The sequence below is a fragment of the Pleurodeles waltl genome, chromosome 10 (assembly GCF_031143425.1).
Source record: "Pleurodeles waltl isolate 20211129_DDA chromosome 10, aPleWal1.hap1.20221129, whole genome shotgun sequence".
Classification (NCBI taxonomy): domain Eukaryota; kingdom Metazoa; phylum Chordata; class Amphibia; order Caudata; family Salamandridae; genus Pleurodeles; species Pleurodeles waltl.
The window spans coordinates 336,637,088-336,659,622 of NC_090449.1; the positions used below are offsets into that span (position 1 = coordinate 336,637,088).

General features: G+C 41.3%; 1 protein-coding gene across 1 annotated transcript in view; it reads right to left on the reverse strand.

The window, feature by feature from the left end:
• Nucleotides 1-22,535, reverse strand: part of LOC138261522 (lipopolysaccharide-induced tumor necrosis factor-alpha factor homolog) — a 300,767-nt gene that overhangs the window by 43,290 nt on the left and 234,942 nt on the right. Inside the window, exon 5 of the mRNA XM_069210532.1 lies at nt 18,939-19,173. Coding sequence (XP_069066633.1) covers nt 18,939-19,173 — 235 coding nt within the window. The remainder of the gene's footprint in view (nt 1-18,938; nt 19,174-22,535) is intronic.

Genomic DNA, 22,535 nt, shown 5'->3' on the forward strand with positions numbered 1-22,535 from the left:
AATTAATAGCCTGGTCTAATCGACATAATATTATTCCCCCCAATCAAACAGGCTTTAGAAAAGGGGTGGTCACCATGACAAATATATTAATAACTACTTTCCTCACAGAGCAAAGTTGACGACAACATAGAAGGTTATACCTCAGTTTTATTGACTTCAAGGCCACCTTTGACTGAGTTAATAGACAGCTCCTCTGGTGTAAATTAAAGCAATGGGATCTGCAGAATCCTCTTTTGAATGCAATAAATTAATTATACTCTGATATGTGGATAAGGATTAAAAACAGAGATGGCACAAGGCTTTCGAGGAAAATGTTTACATCCTCTGGTTTGAAACAAGGGTCTGTGCTTGCTCCACACCTATTTCATTTATTTATGACAGCTCTCTCCCTGATTTTGGATGCTACAAATGTACATCCTTTCCACCTGGAAGTGATTTTGTTAACACATCTACCATATGCAGATGACCTGGTCCTGTTAAATTGTATGAAGGTGGGCCTTCAAAGATTTTTAAATATTTTGGCCAGCTACGTCAACTCCAACCAACAGAAATCAATGTGTTAAAATCTAAAATAATGCTGGTAAGTTGTTGGCAGATTCCCTCAGTTAGATTGGCTTTAAATAATGTTTTGTTGGAATCAGTGCCATATTACAAAGACCTGGGAGTACATCTAGTCTCTAGAGGCACCTTTATTGAACAGAAAAATATATGATTCAAAAAGCAAAAGCCTTAATTTATGCCTTTTCCCTTTTGGCAAAAAGCTAGAGGGCCCCTCATTCCATCCCTTGTTAACTGTTATCTCTTTTAGGTTGCCCCCTAAACGTATTTACCCCAGAGTGGCGATGCACAGCTTGGAAGCAACACTTATAGACAAAATCCAGCTTAAGGTCTACAGGCGAATTTTCAAACTACCACAATCAGCCTCACCAGCACAGCTTCATTTGGAATTTGGGTTAGTTCGGCAACATCTGGCAGCAAAAGCTGAGGCGGTAAAGATCTGGTATAAAATTAGTTGCTGAGTTGATAAATTAAACAGCGCCCTTTGGTTAGCTTTGGAAACCGACCAGCAGTCAGACTATAACAAATATCTACAGTCATCCATTAGTCAACTACATCTGCAGGAGCTGTTGGAGGTAGCACCTTTATACAACTCATTCAAAAGAGGTGCCAATAAGGCCAGCAAATCTTTGTCTTTCATGCAAGAAAAAAATTAATCCAGCGCCCGCTCCCACGCGTGGATGGTCATAAGGTACTATGTCAAACTAGATCAGGCTACATACCTTTCCATACCATACTCGCCGCTAATGAAACACCAGCTAATGATAATGCGATTAGGCAATTTACCAACTACAGAAAACATTCCAGTATGGAGGAATCCAAGTCCGGAGCAATGCAGGCATTGCAAACGCCACAAGGAAGACCTCATTCATATAATCCGTGTTTGTCCATGTTTGTATGACCTCCGGAGGAGGCTTCTTAAGAGAATGTTTAATGAAAGAGGTGTCCAGACTTGTAGAGCAGCCATTGTAGCCTGCTTCAATTCACATGATCCACAGTTAAAGTGCATGTTTGTTATGTTTATGGCTCTAGCGCTGCGGTAAAAGTGGGGCACATGTTCTTAGCTCATTGGAATGGTTACTAAAACAGTTCAATACTTAATCCCTTTGAACTAATAGCTGCTATTTTTGTTAGTATTTGCTAATGATACAGAACTTGCACTGTGGGCATCTGTATTAGGGAACTATTACTGATGTCAGGTGCACAAGCGCCCCAAAAGCACTTTAGTCTGATTTAACGTTCAATAGTTTAAAAAATGTGATGTGTTAGGGCATATTTTAAGCATGTGAGCTTGGTTTAAATTTTAGAAGTTTTAAGAGCTCTTTTCGAACTGTTTTAAAGCTTTAGGGTATTAATGAATGGGACATAGTCACTTTTTGCTTATACGGCCTAGGAGGGCTGTGGATAGTTAAAAGGGAATTCGATATACAAACTCTGCTTTAAAAGCATTGGAGAGATGTTAATGTCAAGAAACCTTTTAATTTTCAAGATGGTTATTTGTAAAGGAATTTTAATTGTAGTCAAATGTAGTTAACTGATAAGTAAGATGCACAATTGTTATGGTTTTAATAAACTGAAACAATAAGATCAAATATCACAAATATATAGGCAGCCACAAACAATGGGAGCTTAGGGGTGACTTGATGGACTATCCTTGCAGGATGGGAGGGAGGGGCTGGACCCAGCCTCACTTACTCAAAAATGGGCTGTGTCCTGTGCCCACACAAAGGGCTGCATACCCCCATGTAGTGAGTCAGGAGCCGGGGCAGGAATGGTAAGGGCTCTGTTCACTCCCAAGGCCTGTCTTTGAAGTATCCTCCATTTCAAAGGCACCACTGTATAAAAACTGGAGCTCAGATACCACCACTTCAGTACACTTCTATACCTGTGAGTACTCTGCCAAGCAGAAGGAATACTGTGCTGCTAAAGACTGACACTCTGCTGGACTGCTGCTTTGCTGGACTCCTGCCTTGCTGGCTGCCCTGCTGCCTGCTGTTCCACTGCCTGGGTGAGAAGAACTGGACCAGCATCACTTGACCCAGAGTGACTTCAGGGGCTAGCTGGCGGATCTCCTGATGTGAAGTCCCAGGGATACATAAGACTTCCAATAACCCTGCTTCTTCACCTGGTCTACCATGTCAAGTGGTGCCACCCCAGTCCTGGACCCTTGGAAGTGGACCTAATGTGTTTTCCCAGCAGAACTAACACATGTTCTGCTCAGTGATGCATCCCGAGCCGAATGAAGGCATCTCCTCGGCTAACCGATGTATTCTCAAGCAGAACCAGTGCATTGCAGCTGTTGCGTAGTTTGGAACCCTTCGTAAAAGACTTGCATCGGTGCCACATCCTGCATCCTTGGTTTAACACATCACTTTTGGAACCGCCACTTCGCAGCAGTCTGGCACCAGCTCCTCGCGTCTCCCATCAACAGCAGCCTTAACGATGATGACAACAAACCATCTTGCAGCTTCACCACTCATCAGAACCGATGCATCACCTCGATTGTGCAACGTATCCTCATCACTGGCTTTCCCATCACAAGCACTGTTGTCAACACAACAGGACCTCACACACAGCCTCACCGCATCTCGGAATCAAAGCATAGATCAGCTGGGAGACAAATCTTTGATGTGGATCCACACAATGCACTACAGCCAGGATTACAGTACTTTGATTTAGCAGGCCGAAATGGGTCCCTGTTGCTGGTCCGTGCGCCATCACAGTTGGCCTAAACTTTTGACTTTGTCTGAGTCCGTCATGACCAGATATACCCAGTAGCACTTTTGCTTCTTGGCACTTTTGTTTACTTAAAACTTTGAAATTCAATATCTCCAGTTCTGCTTATTGGATTTTTGTCGTTTTGGCCTTCTTTTATTTTACACATTCAGTTCTATTTTACTAACATGGTGTGGAATCATTTTGTGTGAAGTTTTCATTGTTTTACTGTTTTACTTCACTCACATAGATTTTATGATGACCTGAAAACCTGGCAAATTCTAAATGGAACATGTTGAAAATTTCAAGGCCCTGACTTGATCTCACCTGATATAGATTCATATGTGTGTTATTATGATGGCTAACATCGCCATGAGAGGGGGCATTGGAGCAAGCCGATTTAGACTCTATCCTTTACACGTCACAATTGCACAAATACACATTTACGTTTGAAAGTATATTAACTGCGTGCCTTAATGAAATTAACATGTGTGCATACTTAATGCATTACTGAAATATAATAACTGAAAGACTGAAGCTTTATAAACATACACCCTAGAGTTCATTAAAAATGCTTACATGTGTTTATTATTTACATTTTACTTCTAAACATTTAAATTGTATTTGTAGAAGTAAACATGGATTCTTTATTCATTTTCAGCATTTATTTTGACAAGTATATTGCGTGCATATATAGCTGTATATTAGAAAGGCACATTTAATGTTGGTTAAGGTTAGACTGACTAAATGCTTAAATTTTAACTTGCATTTTGCTTGGATAGTGTGTTCTTTCTTTTACAGGTGCGTTTCAAGGCTTCGTTGGCTAGAGAAAAGACGTTTTGTTATATATATATATATATATATATATATATGTGTATATATATATATATATATATATGTATATGTATATATATATGTATATATATATATATATATATATATATATATATATATATATATATATTTGTTTGTTGATAGTAAGGCCTGAGAAGAGAGGAGGAAAGAGATACCATTGATGTTGAAGATTTTGTTGGATTTAATTAATCCTTATATCGTTGGACATTACAGAAGATTCCCTTAGAGGGGTACAGACCTCTATGCTTCAGTTACTTTGGCTCTCATTGTACCAATGAGGCTGCTGGATTTAGGAAGTAGCATCACCTGAATTGTGGGGAACTAAGTTCGATCCCACACCATGTGACAACTGTGGGCCTAATCGGTTTCTGGCCAGCTAGAAGTGCCTCACATATGCCCAAGAGCGGGGTGATTTGTGGCAAGCGGTCACATGACATTGTGACCTCTCAGGGAAATCGTGGTGGATCAGATCTTATCTCTTCCTCCCAGTTACATTAGTCTCACACATGCAAAGACAAACATAAGCAGAAAAGGGGTTCAATAAGTTTTATTGAATCAGCTGCGTTCTAGATAAAAAGACATGGACTGCAATAATTAGGATGATACAACAAACTTAAAACAGAAAGGTGACAAGAAAAGTGAAACACAAGAAAAGCCCCATCATGCTGTCACTATGCAAGATATATGATTCCTACCAACACCTCTAATGGTCTATGATTGTCCATAGAAGGATAAGCCCTACTCCACCCTTCAGGGCCCCCCAGAGAAGACATCATCCCCATACCTGAGTATGGCATTAGTGAAGAAGCCTGTTGTCTATTGAGACATCTTTCCCATATAGGCCAGAAAACTAGCTATCTCCGCAAACAGCTGTAGTAAAGTCAAACAGCATGTGGTGGCAGTCATCTGGCTGGGACCTCCCTCTAACATACAGGAGGCAGAGAGATGTTTTATAATAAAACAGCTAGTGTTCTGGGAAAGTGTCCCCTTTTAAAAATACATATGTTTCTGTGAAATGTTAGAGATCTGATGTACCACTTTGTGCTGGCAACTCTATCTTGTCACAGCCTTGAACAAAGCACCGAGTGAATGTGCTAAGAAATGTAAATGCATTCCTAGGTGAAAGAAAGCAAGATAGATGAAAATAAAACATCACCACAAATGTGATTGCTTCTAAAAGCATAAAATGAAATGTAACTAGGCTAATCAGTACAAAGCAGCAGGCCTAGCGTTCACAAAACACAACTAAAATGGATTTACTACACTTCCAAGAGTGAAGCTTCATGCTTCATTCTGCAAGACTTCTACTGACGCATTCACTATGATGACACCTCCTCGCATATCTGAATTTCCCTTAGATTTAATTACAACCATCCTCATTCCTGATTTAGAACTCTGACTAGATGATTTTTAGAATTGTTTCATGTTTAGGGGAGAGAGCAGGGGCTTCTTTATGGAACACCTATTTCTAATTCTCAGTTTCTGTATTGCTATGATTGTTTTTGCCTTGTAATTTAATTTGATGAGACTGAATTGATTGCGATATTTCAGTTTGCCGGCTGTAATTCTGTATTGTTTTAGCATTTTCATGGCATGCATATATATTGGATTCACTATTGATTGGAAATAAACTATTTAACTTCAATTATTGATTCTTGGTCCTAATATGTGGCCAAATGAGCTGCACAAAAATGTATATTGTTTATTATTGTTTATTCCCTTAATATCTCAGTCAAAATAAAAAGATCTATCAGATGATTGTAAATCACGTTCCTCCGCGCTCTCACCTCCATTTACCAGGGTGGATAGTGTGCATAAAGGTCTTACAGACTCACACATGCGTGCTCACTCACACGTATCCTCACCGATAGTCACGCTCAACCATATATCACACATGTACATTCTTATATTTCTCAGCTACAGGTGTCCCGACTCTTCCTTTCCTTTCACATATATGGTTGGGCAAACTGTTCCATCATCTCTCTTGCGGAAAAGGGAGGGTCAGATGGGAATACCTCAGAATGTCCTAGGGTAGTGGTTTACATGTGTGCCTGGAAGAAGATAAATGCAAGGGACAGCCTGGAATAGCCTCTGGGATGGTGGAGGCAGGCATTGTGGAGGGGTCACAGACTAGGGGCACGCATGGTGTAGCCTCAAGGTCAGATTTGAAGAGCCTCAGGCAGCTGACTGGAGGGTTCCAACATAAGTGCCTAGAATAGCTGGGGTGAGGGCCAGCTTGGTTAACTTAGGTGGGAGGAAGGGTGGCAACAGGTGTGTGCAGGAAGACAGGAGATGGGGCAGCAGGGTTTGTCATTGTGCAAAGGGATTCATTTTCTAATATCCATGCTGTAAACAATAGCAGAGGGGCTTGTTTCCCAATGCAGAGGAAGAATTACTTTTTCTTAGTCCCGTATTGCTTAGACCTTTATAATGACATGAGGCATGAGGAATGCCTTTAGGCCTGAGGACTGTGCCCGCAAGGACTGAGGAACACTGCGTTTGTCTGGCAAGAGTGTGCAGTGTTTGGGGTGAAGTAGGAGTTCTGCATCCTCCTTTTGAACAAAGGCATCTTCTGAGCCATGCTTGTTTGCTGTAATAAATAATGCCCTATGAAATGCTATTGGACCTCTCCTTCAGTGGGTGCATGCGGAGGAGCACCCCACCTACTGAGTGCGGGGAGACAGTGCTGCATCTTTTCATTCTGGTGGAGTTAAGAAATGGCCATTGCTGGGGCTGTAGTTGAGCTTCAAGTGTGACCACGCTGGACACTGTGGTCCCATTAGAAGGCAGCTGATGATGGTAAGTAGAATCATGCTGGAATGACCTGCTGAAGAGCCCTGACTCCCTTTGACTGGCAATATGCTCGACTCAGGAAACATCTTCTGGGTGCTTGCTAGTAAGCTAACTAGGTGACTGGCCCTCTGCCATACTATCTTCCTTAAGTATATTTATAAATGGGTGGTTGCACCCTGGTTTGCTGGATACTGCTATTGAGTTGCTGTGGTTAGACACACTTGCAGATGCAGCTCTACGAATGCTATGGAACATAAAGCCTATTGTCAGGAAGAATAGAGAGCAGTAGAATTAGGCAGGATGTTTACTATTACATCTTCACAAATGTTGTCAGGCATCGATTATCAGTTGTACTGTATGTCTATGTGCAACTAAGTACATGAACATTATGAGAAATTCTAAGGCAACCACATTGCCTAGCTGCTACACACCTGCATGTGTTCACTCTTATTAGCATGTGAATAAGGTTGCTGAACCATACATTTGACAGAGTTCTCCAAGCTAACCATGGTAGTCATATGGTTCTGGAAGACAAAGTAAACATTGCAGTGCTGGATTGGGTTGCTGAGCAGACCAAGGGATAGTTGTTTAGAGGATCATGAGGCTGGGACAGCTGTGGCCGTGCTAAAACCCTATGAGACAGTATAGTTGATTTGAAGATCTTACTGAAAGTGTCAGATTTTGTGAGTGTGGAGCTGCAGAGGCCAATGGCAGATGTAGTCATGTATCAATATACATTTAGTAGGCTGTCAGAAATTGGGTTATTAATTTAATAAGCCCAATAATTTAATAGGCAATTCAATTAATACACACAAACTGGTTCAGCCAAAAAACAGTTCTTGGAGAGTCTCTGCTCAACTGCTGGTGGCTATTGCACATGAAGCAGGCATTCCCAGAGAATTGCATGTTATTTTTAAGTACTACCAAAAAAAGCATTATGTCAAGCGAACCACAAAATACCATCATCAAACGCATCTAGAAAATGAGAGGAAAATGTAATGAGCCAAAACATGGCAACGCTCTCAAAATTGGATAAGGGGACCCAAATAAATGAATTTTTTAAGTTATAATGCAAAAGTTGGTGTAAGGGCAGGGTCCAAGAATGAAGATGGCAATAGTCCCTCCAAGGAAAGCTTCTAATGAAGTGATTAATCTTGGTATCAAAGCTCAGAGTGAAACAATACTGGATTTACAGCCTCTGAGGTTGCTTTGCTGTTGGAGTGGATTTATTGCCTCACCCCGTACAAAGTTTTGACTTCGGGATTAGGGCCTGATTTAGATCTTGGCACATGGGAATACTCTGTCACAACACAGATATCCTGTCCACCAAATTATGATCCCATTTTTATGTATGGAGATTGTAACACAGTAGAGGGGATATCCGTCAAATTTGTGACGGAGTATTCAGGGGATGTCTTTCACATTTGTGACAGAGTATTCCATCCACTGAAATCTAAATAAGCCCTTAATCAATTTTTTGTTTCTCAAAATCATCCTATGGGACAATGCTGCAAATTCTAGTTGGTAGGGCTCAGTGAGACTTTTTTCAGTGCGGCAGTGGTTTCTGACTAGAACAAACCAGGTTTTATTGCCCACCTGGAGTGAAACTTCCCTGGGCACACTTTATCTGGGTCCTCTGGAGGTCAAAAAAATAACTAAATCCTAATTTTCTCCAACTGCTGATAAAGTTCCTTCTGATCACTCCTACAGCCCTCAGGCTTCCAGGCTCCAGGTCTCATTTCATTCAGGGCTCCTGTAAGGTGCTATCCTCAGTGCTCAGTTGTACCTTTTTGGAGTCAGGAGTTTTTCTGCTTCTTGTCTCCCTGAAACAGACAAACAAAGAGTTCGGCCACTTGATGCCTAGAGAGCAGTTCCAGTCCCTTGATTGCAGCAATAGTAGGGAGTCCTGGAACAATTTGCCAGGGATAGCATTTTTCCCACCCAATCCCGTCTACTGTCTCAGCCTATCCTCACTTCCTTTTAAAAAAATATATTTTTGTTTACTGTAAAAAAATCTCTGAAGCCTCAAATGTAAGATGGCTGAAACCATCTTCCATCAGGAGGGACTCTGCTGTACTTAAACCACACCCCTATTTTGCTGATGTCTCCTCTCCTCTTTCTGGGTCAATAGTGATTCTTCATCCTTTGGAGCCTGAAGCTCCCCAAGTCAAAACAGGTAGTCTTAAGTTTGTCCTTTGTTCTTCCTACTGTTCCTATCTCTCCCAATGGCTAATCCATACAAAGTGCCCTGTTATTAATAACGCAGCAGTTGTCCTTGGTCCAGAGGCCAGGCTATTGTCCACTAGACAACAGAGTTGTTAACTCCAGCCAGCAATGTGTATTTCACCTCTGGAAATAAGATGAGTTACAAAACTAGATCTAAGTCAGCTTTAACTCAGGCAGCAAAAATTAATTTTTATAAAGCTACTTTTAAGTAAAAGTTACTAAAATATGACTGCACTATCAAATCTGATCTGAAAACTGATTGAATAATAACTTCAATTCATTATGCTAACATGTACCCAATCACAGTCACACATTAAACATGTTAATTATTGATAGGCCTTTTCCTGGAGGAAGGGGTCTAAAACTGCACAGTGAAAACTGCTTTTGACATGTATGCCTTTGTAAGGGGATACATGTCTAGTATGTAGTTTGCCACTTTTAATATATCTGCCACCTTGTTCTGTAGGCGTACAAGGCATACTTTAGGAGTGATATACTGATATATAAATATAAAAACTGGTTGCCCTGCCTGGCAAAAGGAACTTATATTTTCATGTGTCAATGCAGTGATTTTAAACTGTAACCCAGCAAGAGCACTGTGGTGATTCTTGTAGCAATACATTTTTGTCATACATGTGTGTGGTGGAAATACACAGTGACAATGCAGCTACAGATGTCATTTAACTTCAATTCCATCGGTGCATTTTCTGCATCACTTATTATGGCTGCGCTGTAGACTCATTGGGGGAAACCAATTCTGACAGTACCATTTTAGGGCCAGAACACATGCACAGTGGCACTTGATAGCAGTGTCACAGGGCACAAAGTCAGAATGCCAGTAAAACACGTTTCAAAAAAGTTTTTTAAAATCTGTGGTGACCATGCCGAACAGGATACTACACTACATAGGCTTGTCAGAGGCTACAGAGAGTTTAAACCCTCAGCTTTCCCTGATGATTGGTTGTAAAAGCAGTTACCAATGAGAACTGGCACCACTTTGCACTGAAGAAAGAGTTCAGGGATGCATGATGCTGCTGCCTCCCTTAAGTGCACAGACCTTTCCCGATAACTGCAAAATTTTCAAACTGCAGGGATAGAGATCATACTCTGCCATAGTCCCCTCCTCGACAAATTTGAAAAATCGGGATGTTCATTTTCCCTGACTGCAGACAGGCAGCGCAGTACCAGAGTAACTTCTTCAGAGAGGGCAACACGAAACTCTAAGTTTTAGGTGGCAAATACATGCTCCTGTTTTCCACAAGATTGAAGATGGGACCTGATGATAAAAAGTCCTTCTTTACTGAACTTAAACATGCCGGGGACTCGAATAAAGGCCAGACTGGCTTTGTGCTTGCTGAAACTCAACCATGGCCTGCGAGACATTGATGCATGTGTTGAAGTTAACATAGTGGTCGCAACTTGAACAAGACATGAGGAGGCCATGGCAGGATAAATGGTAGGTGACTCAAGGATCACTGTGACTAGGCTTGGGTAGACCCCTATGGACTCTTTGAGGTTCAAACATCCAGGTCCCGAGATCAGTTCCATGACTGCTGATGAGCTACTTTGAATTTGCATAGTTGATGTTCTCATGTTAATTAATTATAGATGTTTATTATTATTGTGAGCCATGGTTCCTGGCGCTAAACTGCCTGAATCGATAATTGCGGACTGCAGTGTAATCATGGAGGTTAGTCAATGAGTGGTAATACCAGTGCATTTCAGTGATTCAGTAGTGATGTAGCAGCCCGTGTTATTCCGAGCGAATAATGCATTTTTGATTCTTACATGGCTTTAGGTGGAAAATATTTTACTTAGTTTTGGAGTGGTCGTGGGATGATTCAGATGCCCTCGAATATTAAGATTATTAAACTGGGACTTGCATTCTGCCCCTTTATTTGCTATTTGGTTAGACAGTAAGGATGGAATAGTCATCTACAGACATATTCTATTGCTGAACAGTTCTAAAATATATGTTCATTAACTGAAATGTGAGTGCAATGGTGGGGTCATGTTTCTTTCAGACATAGGGAAGTTTATTTTACACTCCTGCAGGAAACTGACACATCCAGAAGCGTAGTGGAGGGATCAGATATGTGAAATGATTTACTCAGCATATAAAATGGGTGAACTGAATTGGCTTAGGCCAGGCATTCCTTTTGGAGCTGCAAAATTTAGGCTCCACCCCCATACTTCATGGATATGCAACCATATACTCATATTTGACATTATATTCATATGTGCCTTAACATGAGTGAAGCATTTAAATGCATTAATAAAATGTAATCATTGTATAGACAAGAGATTCATACACGTGCACTAATGTTCTGTTGAAACATGCTTACATGTATTCTTTATTCATGTTCTTACATTTACACTTCAAGTTATATTTGCATATGTAAACATGTACTCTTTTCTTCACGTTTTGCATTCATTCTTCAACTTAGATGTGCTCATGTAAATCATGAATTTGAAGTGCATATCAAATGCTCAGGTAAATTAGCCAGGCTACAGGCCTCAATTGAAATGCTTTTTTCCTTGTTAGCATGTTCTCTCTTTCTTTGCAGGTTACTGTCATGATTTTCATTAGTAAGAGAAAGGCTTTTTGTTTGTATTAGAACGTTGATAGTGAGGCATGGAGAAAAAAACCTGGCAGTGAACGTGGGGAATTAATGGTTGAAAGAGGCCATCTCCGTGACCACGAGATGTTCAAGGTTGAGAACTACAGTCCCAGTTAGATGCGATGGGAAACTCAAGGGATGTTGCAGAGGCACTTAAGTAATTATTTGATTGGTTCCTGGTGGTGGAAAGGAGATAAGGAATGTTCTAAATCTCATGTTATTTTTAAATTAGTGTTCACACAGTTTGTGCAAGAAGATTCTTTCTAGACTCGGAAAGGGACATATATCTCTGCTTACCCTTCCTGTGAGTGTGAAGCTTTATGCTAAACACTCATTCCCTTTTTCTAAGACTTCTACCGGAGTCTTTGTCATGCTGACAGCTTTCAAGCTCCCTAATTAGAAGCCCTGAATAGATGACCCTGTAGTTGCCATATGTTTAGGGGAGAGAAGAGAAGTTTCTTTATGGGACACCTATTTCTTATACTCAGTTTCTGTATTGCAGTGGCTGTTAATATTCTGCATTTCATCTTATTACGCGTAAAACTAGTGAGATATTTCAGCTTACCAGCTGTATTGCTGTATCTTTTGAACTTAATGCTAATTTGCTTGTATACTGGATCAGTTTGCATCTTTTAATAAACCATTTTAACCAAATATATTGATTTCTGGTCCTCATTGCGGAGTCACAACTCTAAATTATATTATTGATGACTATTCTCTTTCAGCACTCCACATCAACCAACAAAGGTCCATTAAACCAATGGGTAAAGATCTTTGGCAACTGTACTAAGAGGTTAAGGTATACTTCCCTGCACAATCTCACTTTCATGGATGGTAAGGTGCAAGTTTATGCTAAGAGCCTGTTTTATGAAAAGTTGGAGCCACCTTTGTGTCATTTTTTGACGCAAAAGCAGCACAAACTGTTCATAAATCAGGCCCTAAGTGACCTTATAATTCTACTGAATGCCTAAATTGAATACCCTAAGGTTAGTGTGCTCATAGGCCCTGAATGTTTTCCTGATTGCTTTCCTTGGAAAAGTGGTCTAACATTTGTTGCTTGATGATTTTCTCCCAACCTTATGACTAGGTGATTTTAATTGTGTGTGTGATTGTGAGCAGGGCCAGCTTTAGGGTGGTGCGACCTGTGTGGCCGCACTGGGTGCTGACCTGAATGTGGGGGCGCTGACCTCAGTGGGGCGCTGTGTTTAACAATAACTTATGAAAACTGCGATTTAAAAGCACCTGCTGAAAAGATCCTTGTGCGTCCAGACTTCAGGAAATAATTACAATTTCAAGATAACTCTTGTGATTAATGTTGGAGTTGGTCATGGGATGGGGGTGCCAAAAAAGATTGCTGCACCGGGCGCCACCACCGCTGAAGTCGGCCCTGATTGTGAGAATGGTTTATCATATACACCCCTCTCCGCAAAGGCTAGTGGAGACTGCTACTCGACATTAGGGCGTGGAGGTTGAATTTGAAACTATGATTCCTGGTGTGGTCTACACCATATGACGGGGGAAGTCCCATTTTATTTAGTGGCATGAGATTTCCATACCAGATTAGATACATTTTTGAGCAGGTAAACCTCATGGTATTGACCTTGAAATTTGGGAACCTGTGCAGTATGCTGTTCAACTGTAACTCTCGCCAGAACATGGTTGTGACATAATATGCCCCAGAAAAGAAACAACTGATGATGACCAAGAGCAAGACCCGTGGCTCTTGTTGCGGGCCTGCTGAATTCTATGTCAAGTATAAAGGTCCACTCACACTTCAGTTATTGGAGGTTTATTTGTCCCGTCAACATGCCTGTTGGGCTTGTTTACCAAAGCATAAAAACCACACTGTAAGGGCAGGTTTGGAGCTGAATCTCTGTATTTAGAAACATGCGTTGGAAATTGGGAAGCCCTTAAATGGCTTTGGCATGAGATACAATATGCTTTAAAATGGAAGACTACACAGAACTCCAACCGCTGTGAATACAATCTACATGGTGACTCAAGCTGAACAACTATAACCGAGGATGCATAAGAATCGTAGCAAAGTCTAAAATGTTATGATGGTTCATGTGCACTTGGTAAGGAACAATTGTTGATGGATGAGAGAATGCCTATCTCTACATTCCTGGTTGCAGAACGTATTCAATTGATTAAACAACTGCTTAAAAAGAGGGCTTTCAGAGCGTGGCTTTAATGCATCACTTCTCTGTTCATTGTATTCTCACTCTGGCAATAAAAGGTGGACACATTGGCAGAGATTACAGGGAGGTATGCAGTATTTAAGCAACACCTGAAGCACTGAAAACCCATATCAGACATCTTTAAAAGTCTAATTCAGGTTCATAGATCCAGCTAACATAATTCAGTGTTGGCTGCTTCTGTGTTGGCTGCAGTCCAAAAACCTCACTAGAGCAGTTCTTACTTGCCCTCCATTGCCCTTGGAACACTTTACTGATACTAACAGGACTGGTTTGGGATACATTCTGGGGCAAGGCTCAGGACATGGTCAGAAGCAGCTGCCTTTTCCAACTTAAATGACAAAGCAGCAATTCAGAATGCTTCTCAGCTGTTTGCCTCCCGATTTTTGGGTCACGCAGGGGTGGACAGGACAGAAAACACCGTTGAAAAGCCTCTATTAATCTGCGGAGTGGGATCCAGCTTTCCTTTTTTCCTCCTACACTACTCAGATAAGAACCCGGGTGGAAACTCCCCTCAGTTAGTTGATGGTGATACACGTATAGCTTGCAGACAATGAGGAGGTAGATGGCCCTAATAAGGGCACTTTATCCACAAAAGACTCATGCCAGGATCTTAAAATCTTTTGTTCAATCTGTGTAAGGTTTGACTTGGTTGTACATCATAATGTCGAGCTTCCGATATAACACAGCCATACTATTGACTCTGTTGTGACAATATTTTGGGAGTTGCTATTGGGAGCATGATATAGAGGAAGACATTTTGACTGCAATATTGTGGTACAGCAGCTTTAGGTCGGCAGAGATAGATCTGTTTGCAAATTAAGAGTACATCCATCTGTGCAGCTTTATAACCGGATTTAGAAAAGATGGAAAATTAAAAGTTGGTGCTACGCCTTCTGTGCACCTGCTAATCCTTTTGCCTTCTTTCCAGGTGTCTCACGCTCACTTTCAAAAAGGAGAAAGTGAGGCTTGTCCAGTTACTTCACTTACGGAAGGATGGGTTGGTTTCCCCTTCTTCGCCAGCTGACAGTGGTTTATAGTCTTGTTACCCTCTACCCTTTTACAGAGCACCATACTACCATTGCTAACAGGCCTCCAGCTTCATCTCTTAGCCTGGAGACAGTCTTTGAGTCTTCAGGTAACAAGCTCATTAAGTTGTTTTCCCATCTCTAGCTTGAAGTGAAACCCCTTACACTGTCAGGGGATGTGCATTTAATACTCACTAGTCTTTATCAAATCTGAGTCAAAGTTTAAATTTATACATTTGAAATGTAAAAAGTTAAAAACTAAGATTTTGAGATCTTCGGTGGATTTTTAGAATGTAACCCGTAGATTTGGCATTCATTATAAAAACAAAAAGTCAAAAAATCACTTATTTTACAGCATTCTCAGTTAAGTGCCCTAACAATCGCTCTTACTCAAACCTGAACTCTAACTCTAACCCTCACTCACGTCCATTAACCATGACCCTAACTCTTACTGTAACTCTAACTCTCAACCATAACGGTGACTCTTTCCCCAATTATAATTCCAAACCTCTGAGCCCAAACTATATTGGCACAACCATTCTAGGAAGTACCCTGATCCTCAACTCCTAGCCACCCCACGTTCCAAACTCAAACCTTACTGCAATAGTAAGGCTTACACTAAACCTTAACCAAACCTTCACTTTCACTAACAGTCTTTGCCCAAATGTATTCCTCATGCTTGATCTAACACAAACCCAGCCTAAGGCCTATTCATCACCCTAAACCTACCCTAAGCTTGCCCCTGTTCTTTGCCCTAAACTTTCGGCAACACTAACCCTTTCCATTGTTCTTACACACATCCCTGAGCTTACTGTACCTCTTAGTGATTCATTGTTATTTATAATTTTTTTTAACTAATGGTTAAAATTTAGGGGCTAATTTAAATGTAGGCAGATGGAGTAATTACCATCACCATGGCGCAGTACTTTACTCCCACCAAGGCGAGAGTACTCTGCACATCGTTCAAGTTTTCTTTCCTTCACTTTTTTTCGAGCCTACATCCTCTCCAGGACATAGATGTTTCTGGGACACTAGTTATTTACCTTCTTGTTATGCTTACTTTTCAAAAAGTGACACTTTGGACCTTCCTAGAGCAGCCTCGGCCTCTCGTCTAAATAGGTCGTAATCTCTGTCATATTTCTGACTTATCAACAAGAAAGGTCTTGCCTGCTCACAACCTTCAGAAGGGCGTGATTACAAGCTGGGGGAGCAGCAATGGATGCTTTGCTCCCAGGGATTTGTAGGGCTGCTACTAGGCTACCAACTTTAAATCTGGTTTGCACTGGGTCTGACCTAGGAGACCAGGGTCTTTGGACATTGGTAGATCGCTACTGTCCCTAACCTTCACAATTAGCATTCTGTTCATTTTTATTCAGTATGTGTTGTCAATAAAATAGGTTGTGATATATTATTTGTATTGGGGATGGGGACACGTACCCTTTCTCTAAGAAAGTGTGTGTGTGCGGGGTGGGGTTTGTGTGCGTGTATACAGCCTGATGCTTTTCCTTCTATTTGAGTTTCCCATAAGTACACACATTTTTCAACTTTATCAACTTTATCTGAACAAAAATGATACAGTGGGTTGTACCTCTTAGGTAATTGGCAGGAAACGTGGACTTATGGTCCCCAACTAACTCTTATCTGCTAGCTAATATTGTATGCTATGGGAACTGGATGTTTTCCCTACTACAAACTGTCATATTTGTAACTCTACTTTTTGAGTTCTAGGGAGTTCTGCGCCCCACTTTCCCAGTGCCCAGCACAAATATCACTGTCTGAGAGTTCCCCTGTCCCCAAGTTCCTTAAATGTCTCCTTGTCTCCATTGTTTCCCTTTCCCACAAGAGTCAATGGACTCCAGAGCTCCAATTCCTCAAGTTGCCTTTTCTCTGGTTCTCTCTCACTCAATAATCTGTGTCCTTAGGATACTCTGTTGCAGGGCTACCTTGCATGATTTAATGATGTAGACAGACTAGACAGAAGAATAGACAGACAGCTAAAGATAGACCAGTACTCACCTAGTTGGGGAAAGGTCATTTGACCAAGGCAATATATCATTGTCTACACTAAGTGAGGTGTAGATCTGGCTGTGTGTGCAAGAGGCAGGGTAGCATTGTTGCCTGCAATGCTCAGCTGTTAAAACGGCACAAAAAAGGATCACTCAGCTGTCCAACAAGTGGGTGTTTGAACATTTGCAACAGTTTCTTGCTATGTGGTGATCTAATACCTGTCAGAGTCCTGGTTTGCTCTCAGACCTCTCTCCCCAGAGAAGACTACCCAGACAGGTAAGCCTTCATGCTCCCTCTGTTTAATACCTTTATCAGTAGAGCCCAGAGTTGGAGTGGTGTTGTAAAAGGGTGAGCTGTGAAAGTGATCATTTTCCACAAAGTGGCCAGGTCTTTCAGTGGGTAAATATGTTGGATTTTGATGGACAGACCATTCTGAGAGGTGGATAGATTCTGTCACATTCCCATTGCAGTGTGGACTGGCCTAGGCGGCCAGCCTGTTAGCTTCAATAAGACAAGGAATACAAAAAAGTGATGGGTGGAATGGCTGAAATAAACCCAACCACTGGGTATTATTCTTGTACACATCCCCTTCTATGTTTTGTTTGCTCACCACCCTGCCACCTCAGGCAGCAACCAGTCATGTGCAAATCACTGTTGGTGCTGCTCCAATTGGAACAGTCCAGCACAAAATGGCAGACCCCCTCTGAACTGCAAAACAAGCTCCCAAGATGGGTGTTGGCCTTATTGGCCCTCTTCAGTAAGCTGCAGCTGCAGTGGCACAGTAAATGCGTGACCGGCGTCAGGGCATACCCGTTGCACTATTGATGAGTCGAATGCTTGAGTTAACCACAGTTACTCAGGACTACATTCCAGTCCTTCACATGTGTAAGATAGCAAACAACTAGACACCACCTATAGTTGATGTTAAATTTCACAATGAGGTAAGGGTGTGAGAGAGATCATTTCACTTGAGAATTTGTGAAATAAACAAAACAATTTCAGTGGCAGAGCGTTGCAGTCTTAAGAGTGATGGCAACACATAGAAGATCACACATGCATACTGGCCCACCCATGTTTAAACTGGTGTCATGCCTCTTGCCATCAGCAAATATTCTCCATACCCTGAATCATGTATGCTTGTGTTCCAAACCATCAGTGGTTTTGAAGTACTATTAAGTTACTTGGGTTTTCTTTGAGAACAAGCTAAAAATATTGAAGTTAATGTCATTATTTTGAGCTCTGATTCTTTTTCAACGAAAAGAAATTGGCACGATCAGCGTTTATGGCCCTTATGAGAGAAGTGAATGTGAGAAGAGAAGGAGGTTTTTTTTTTTTAAAGTTTTCAGAAGCAAAAAAGATTTGTGTCCATAGAGGTGACATTAAGATCTCCTCCGTTAGTACGAACTGGGAGAAGAAGCAAAGTAATGAAGAATAATCTGGAAATAATAAGGGAATTAAAATCCAATCTCTACCCTTAACCTGCTACCCTCTATTGACAGTATTGACAGTGACTGTGGGAACGAGAGCTTCACATTCTATTGTTCTTGTCCGTGCTGCATAAGGTTTTTGGATTTCAGGAGTAAAACCCATCCCATACACACCAGTACATGCATGCATATATACATGCATACATGCCGCCCAAACACATCACCAAATTCAAAATAATTTAAGAAATGCACAAGTTCTGAAATTATGATTTGCCACATCATTTCCATGCTGGGGCATACGTTCAAAGATGAAGCGCACAATGAGATAACTCAATATTCCAAAATACGCAGTGTAAGAAGTCCACAGTAGGCCGGAGTAGGTTCATTCCCATTTAAAAAAGTTGAAGCTCTTTTGAAAATAACACAATATTGTTTTTCCATCAGCTGCATAGGTGTAAGCTTTTGCAAAATTATAAACTTTTAAACAAACCTCGGTTGAACTGATCTTACCCCAAAACAAACAATATTCCAAATACGAGCCAGGTACAACTTCCAGGATGGTGTTTGAGGCTGGTGACTATTCGCTGTTGACATGCTGGGCATGTTATTCTCATTGGTGTGTCACCTGAGCTTCCTATGATGATAGGAGGAGTTCTTGGTCTTGCCTGCTGATTCCCGTTGTCGTTGTTGTTGTTGTTGTTATTATTCACCACTATTGTTTGATTCTGAGCAGGACGTTCAGCAACTGTGTGATCAAAGGAAAGAACCATGGTTAAATTGGTTTACACCAGATTGGCATATTTAATGTACCTATAAGTCCCTTGTAGAGTGGTATACCATATAACCAGCAACTGTAAATTACCTTCTCCTAATGGGCCTGCAGCGCTTATTATGCCAACCACTAAAGTAGCCCCTTGTAACATACCCAAGAGCTGCCATTGCAGCCTGAATACAGTTTTAGACTGCTAGTTCAACTTGACCCTATAAGCCCCTTGCCAAGCCTTAAACTCTCCTTTTATTACATATAAGCCACCTCGCGGGTAGCTCCTAGATAGCCCATAGGGCAGGGTGCCTTGTAATCAAAAGGTTGCACATGTAATCTCAAATTGTACATGTACTTTTTAGTGAAAAACTCCTAAATTCGTTTTTCACTACTGTGAGGCCTATCTGTCCAATAGGATCAATCAATTAATAAATGAAGCATAAAACATCTATAAAAGTCCATAGAACACTATTGAAAACAAACATGAGAAAATATATAGGTATAAAAATTAAAATGTTATCTAGCATTACAACTCCTATATCATAATTGAATAATCAATCAAAGTGCATAGTGATTCAAGAACGAACGTTGCATTTTAAAAAGGACCGTAAATAAAACAACATTCACTGTTTGCCAACTTTTGGAGGTAACACAAAGATATTCTACGCCAGTGGTTCCCAGCCTGTGGTCCAGGGACCCCGTGAGGTCCGCAAAGTCTCCTCAGTGGGTCTGCAACTGCATAGAAAATGTTATCATGTTAACAGATTAGGTCCCCAGCATTCAGTAATGACACAGTGGGGAGTCCCCAAATTCCAATAATGATTCCGTTGTGATCCCCGGGTTCCATTATTGATAAAGTGTGGGTCCACAGGAGTCAAAAGGTTGGCAACTGCATGGAAAATGTAATAATTTTAACAGATTAGGTCCCCAGCATTCAGTAATGACACAGTGGGGAGACCCCAAATTCCAATAATGATGCCGTGGTGATCCCCGGGTTCCATTATTGATAAAGTGTGGGTCCACAGGAGTCAAAAGGATGGTAATCACTGTTCTACAGTGTTGTATGTTTCATTTTTGGATAAATTCATTTAATAGTTGTCTCGTATATTGCAAGTAGAACTTAGGGAAAAAAATGTAACAAGGACTGGTTGGACATGCCATCAAATGAGTAAGGACAGGCAGTGGCCACTCCCACTGTCCATATTTAATGATCAAATAATCCTCCAAGGCATATGAAGACCTCAAACATAGGGAGGATAAAACAGATGGTTTCTTACTTGCACAATTTAGTAGCTCGCCGCTCAATATCTTTTTTATCCATCCCACCACAAGAACTAGGATCATCAAATATGTGAGGCTTACCCAGCTCATAGAGTTTCCTTGACATGTGCAAGGCAAGGGATACTGAAATCCTTATTGCATTCTAGCGATTGTTTAGTAATGAGTTGGATCAGAGCTGCTTTCTCGTTCCGCCAAATAAGAGAAGTTGGACTGGATTTACTGCAGTCCTCCATGTAACTGACTACGAGCTCCTCATGACATACTACTGATGCTGCCATCTCTAGGTTAGGAAATTTCCCTGACAATTCAATGAGTTTCAGGACAGGCTGTTTTAGTGGTGACTGTTTTTTGTGATGCTTGCTTTCCCGTTCTTCTGGACTAAAAAGCTTTGCTGTTAATACTCACTTTTTTGCATATTCACCAAACAATGCACACTGTGCATGGGTTGATCTACAATGTGAATGATAATCAACAAAGCAGTGGATCAAGGGGGGTCATCAAAACGTTTGTAACATGAAAGCTGGTAGGAAAGAGCCCATCGTTTGCTGAATGAGTTATGCAGCCACTGTTCAACTAAATGGTGTGTTGTTATGAAAAGGCTGATCAAAAAAGGCTGGAGCCAATAGGGTCTCTGTAATCATTTTTGTGATGCTTTTTGTGCTTACATGTGCTCTGGTTAATCGCTAAAGATGACTATAGCCAGATCTAAACAAGTATTGCCTCAATCTAAAGTAATTCACTAGTATACTGCTATTATAGTTCTTCCAGGAAAGTCAGAAAGTGGCACTTTCTTTTTAATAGTAGCATACACCAAACACCTGCATTCTCACAGCCAACACTACTCTGTCCTCTCCCACTAACACAACCTCCCATCACCCACACAATACAAAACTACAGCATACATTTCTCTCAGTCTCAGTCACCCAGATGCACACTCTCTGCTCATACTAACCAACACTATCCGCTGTCTGCTCCACACAGACCACCTGTCATCATAACAATGCCCAAACCCTGCCTTCAAACACATCATCTACAAACACTCTTCCCCTCTCTTCACCAAGTACACACAACCATACAATCCCCACTTTTCAGTCCACCACACATATTACCTCTTCCAGTCATCACAAATAATACTAACTCCCCTGACACACATCCACCACCTCATACACACCTCATACATTCATCTCCAAAACACAACAACTCCCCATCTAACACAAAAATTCCACTCACCAGCACTAACTCACATACAAATCCCTCACCAAAAACAACTACATCAATATCCCCTCTCACTATTCCACAAAAACAATACCGACCACAAACATCAGCACATCAAAGCAACACAAACTTACATTACACTTATCATCATACCCACTCCCACCCCCAGGACTACACAAAGAATACAAATTCCATCCTATCTCCACCCCTACTTTCTCACTCTTCACAAACACCTACCACAAGCACCCCAACCCAGCAACTTTCAGTCACTCGCCTCTCCTCCATTGCACAATTTAGAGCCTTACATCATGATCCACATGCTCCCCCACCACCCCTAACCCATACTCCATCCACACTAAACAAACACAAACAAAATAAAAAACATGCCACTCATAGCAACCTCAGATCCCCTTGTCTGTTACATAATAAAACTACCCTACAAAAAACAGTACACTCCTCATGGCTCTCTCAGCCACCAAGTCCACCACCCACACACACAGACCCAACAAAATGCCTCCTTAACCTGCTGGAAGATTAACACTATGTTGAAAAGCAAGACTATTGTGAGCCTCAAACAGTTATCACAACTAGCAACACTCCTGCTTCGAACTCACATTACACTACTTACCATTCTCCTAAACAAAACAACACTACCACTAACACACCTTTTCTAAACTGCCAGCTCATAAATGCTCGATCACTCTCAAAAAACAAGCTCCACATCTACGACCTGCTCACAGACACACAACCTGACTTACTATTCATAACTGAATCCTGGTTGGGAGATGACATGGCACCAGTGTTGCACGAAGCCGTTCCTCCGGGCTATCAAACCATCACTCAAAATC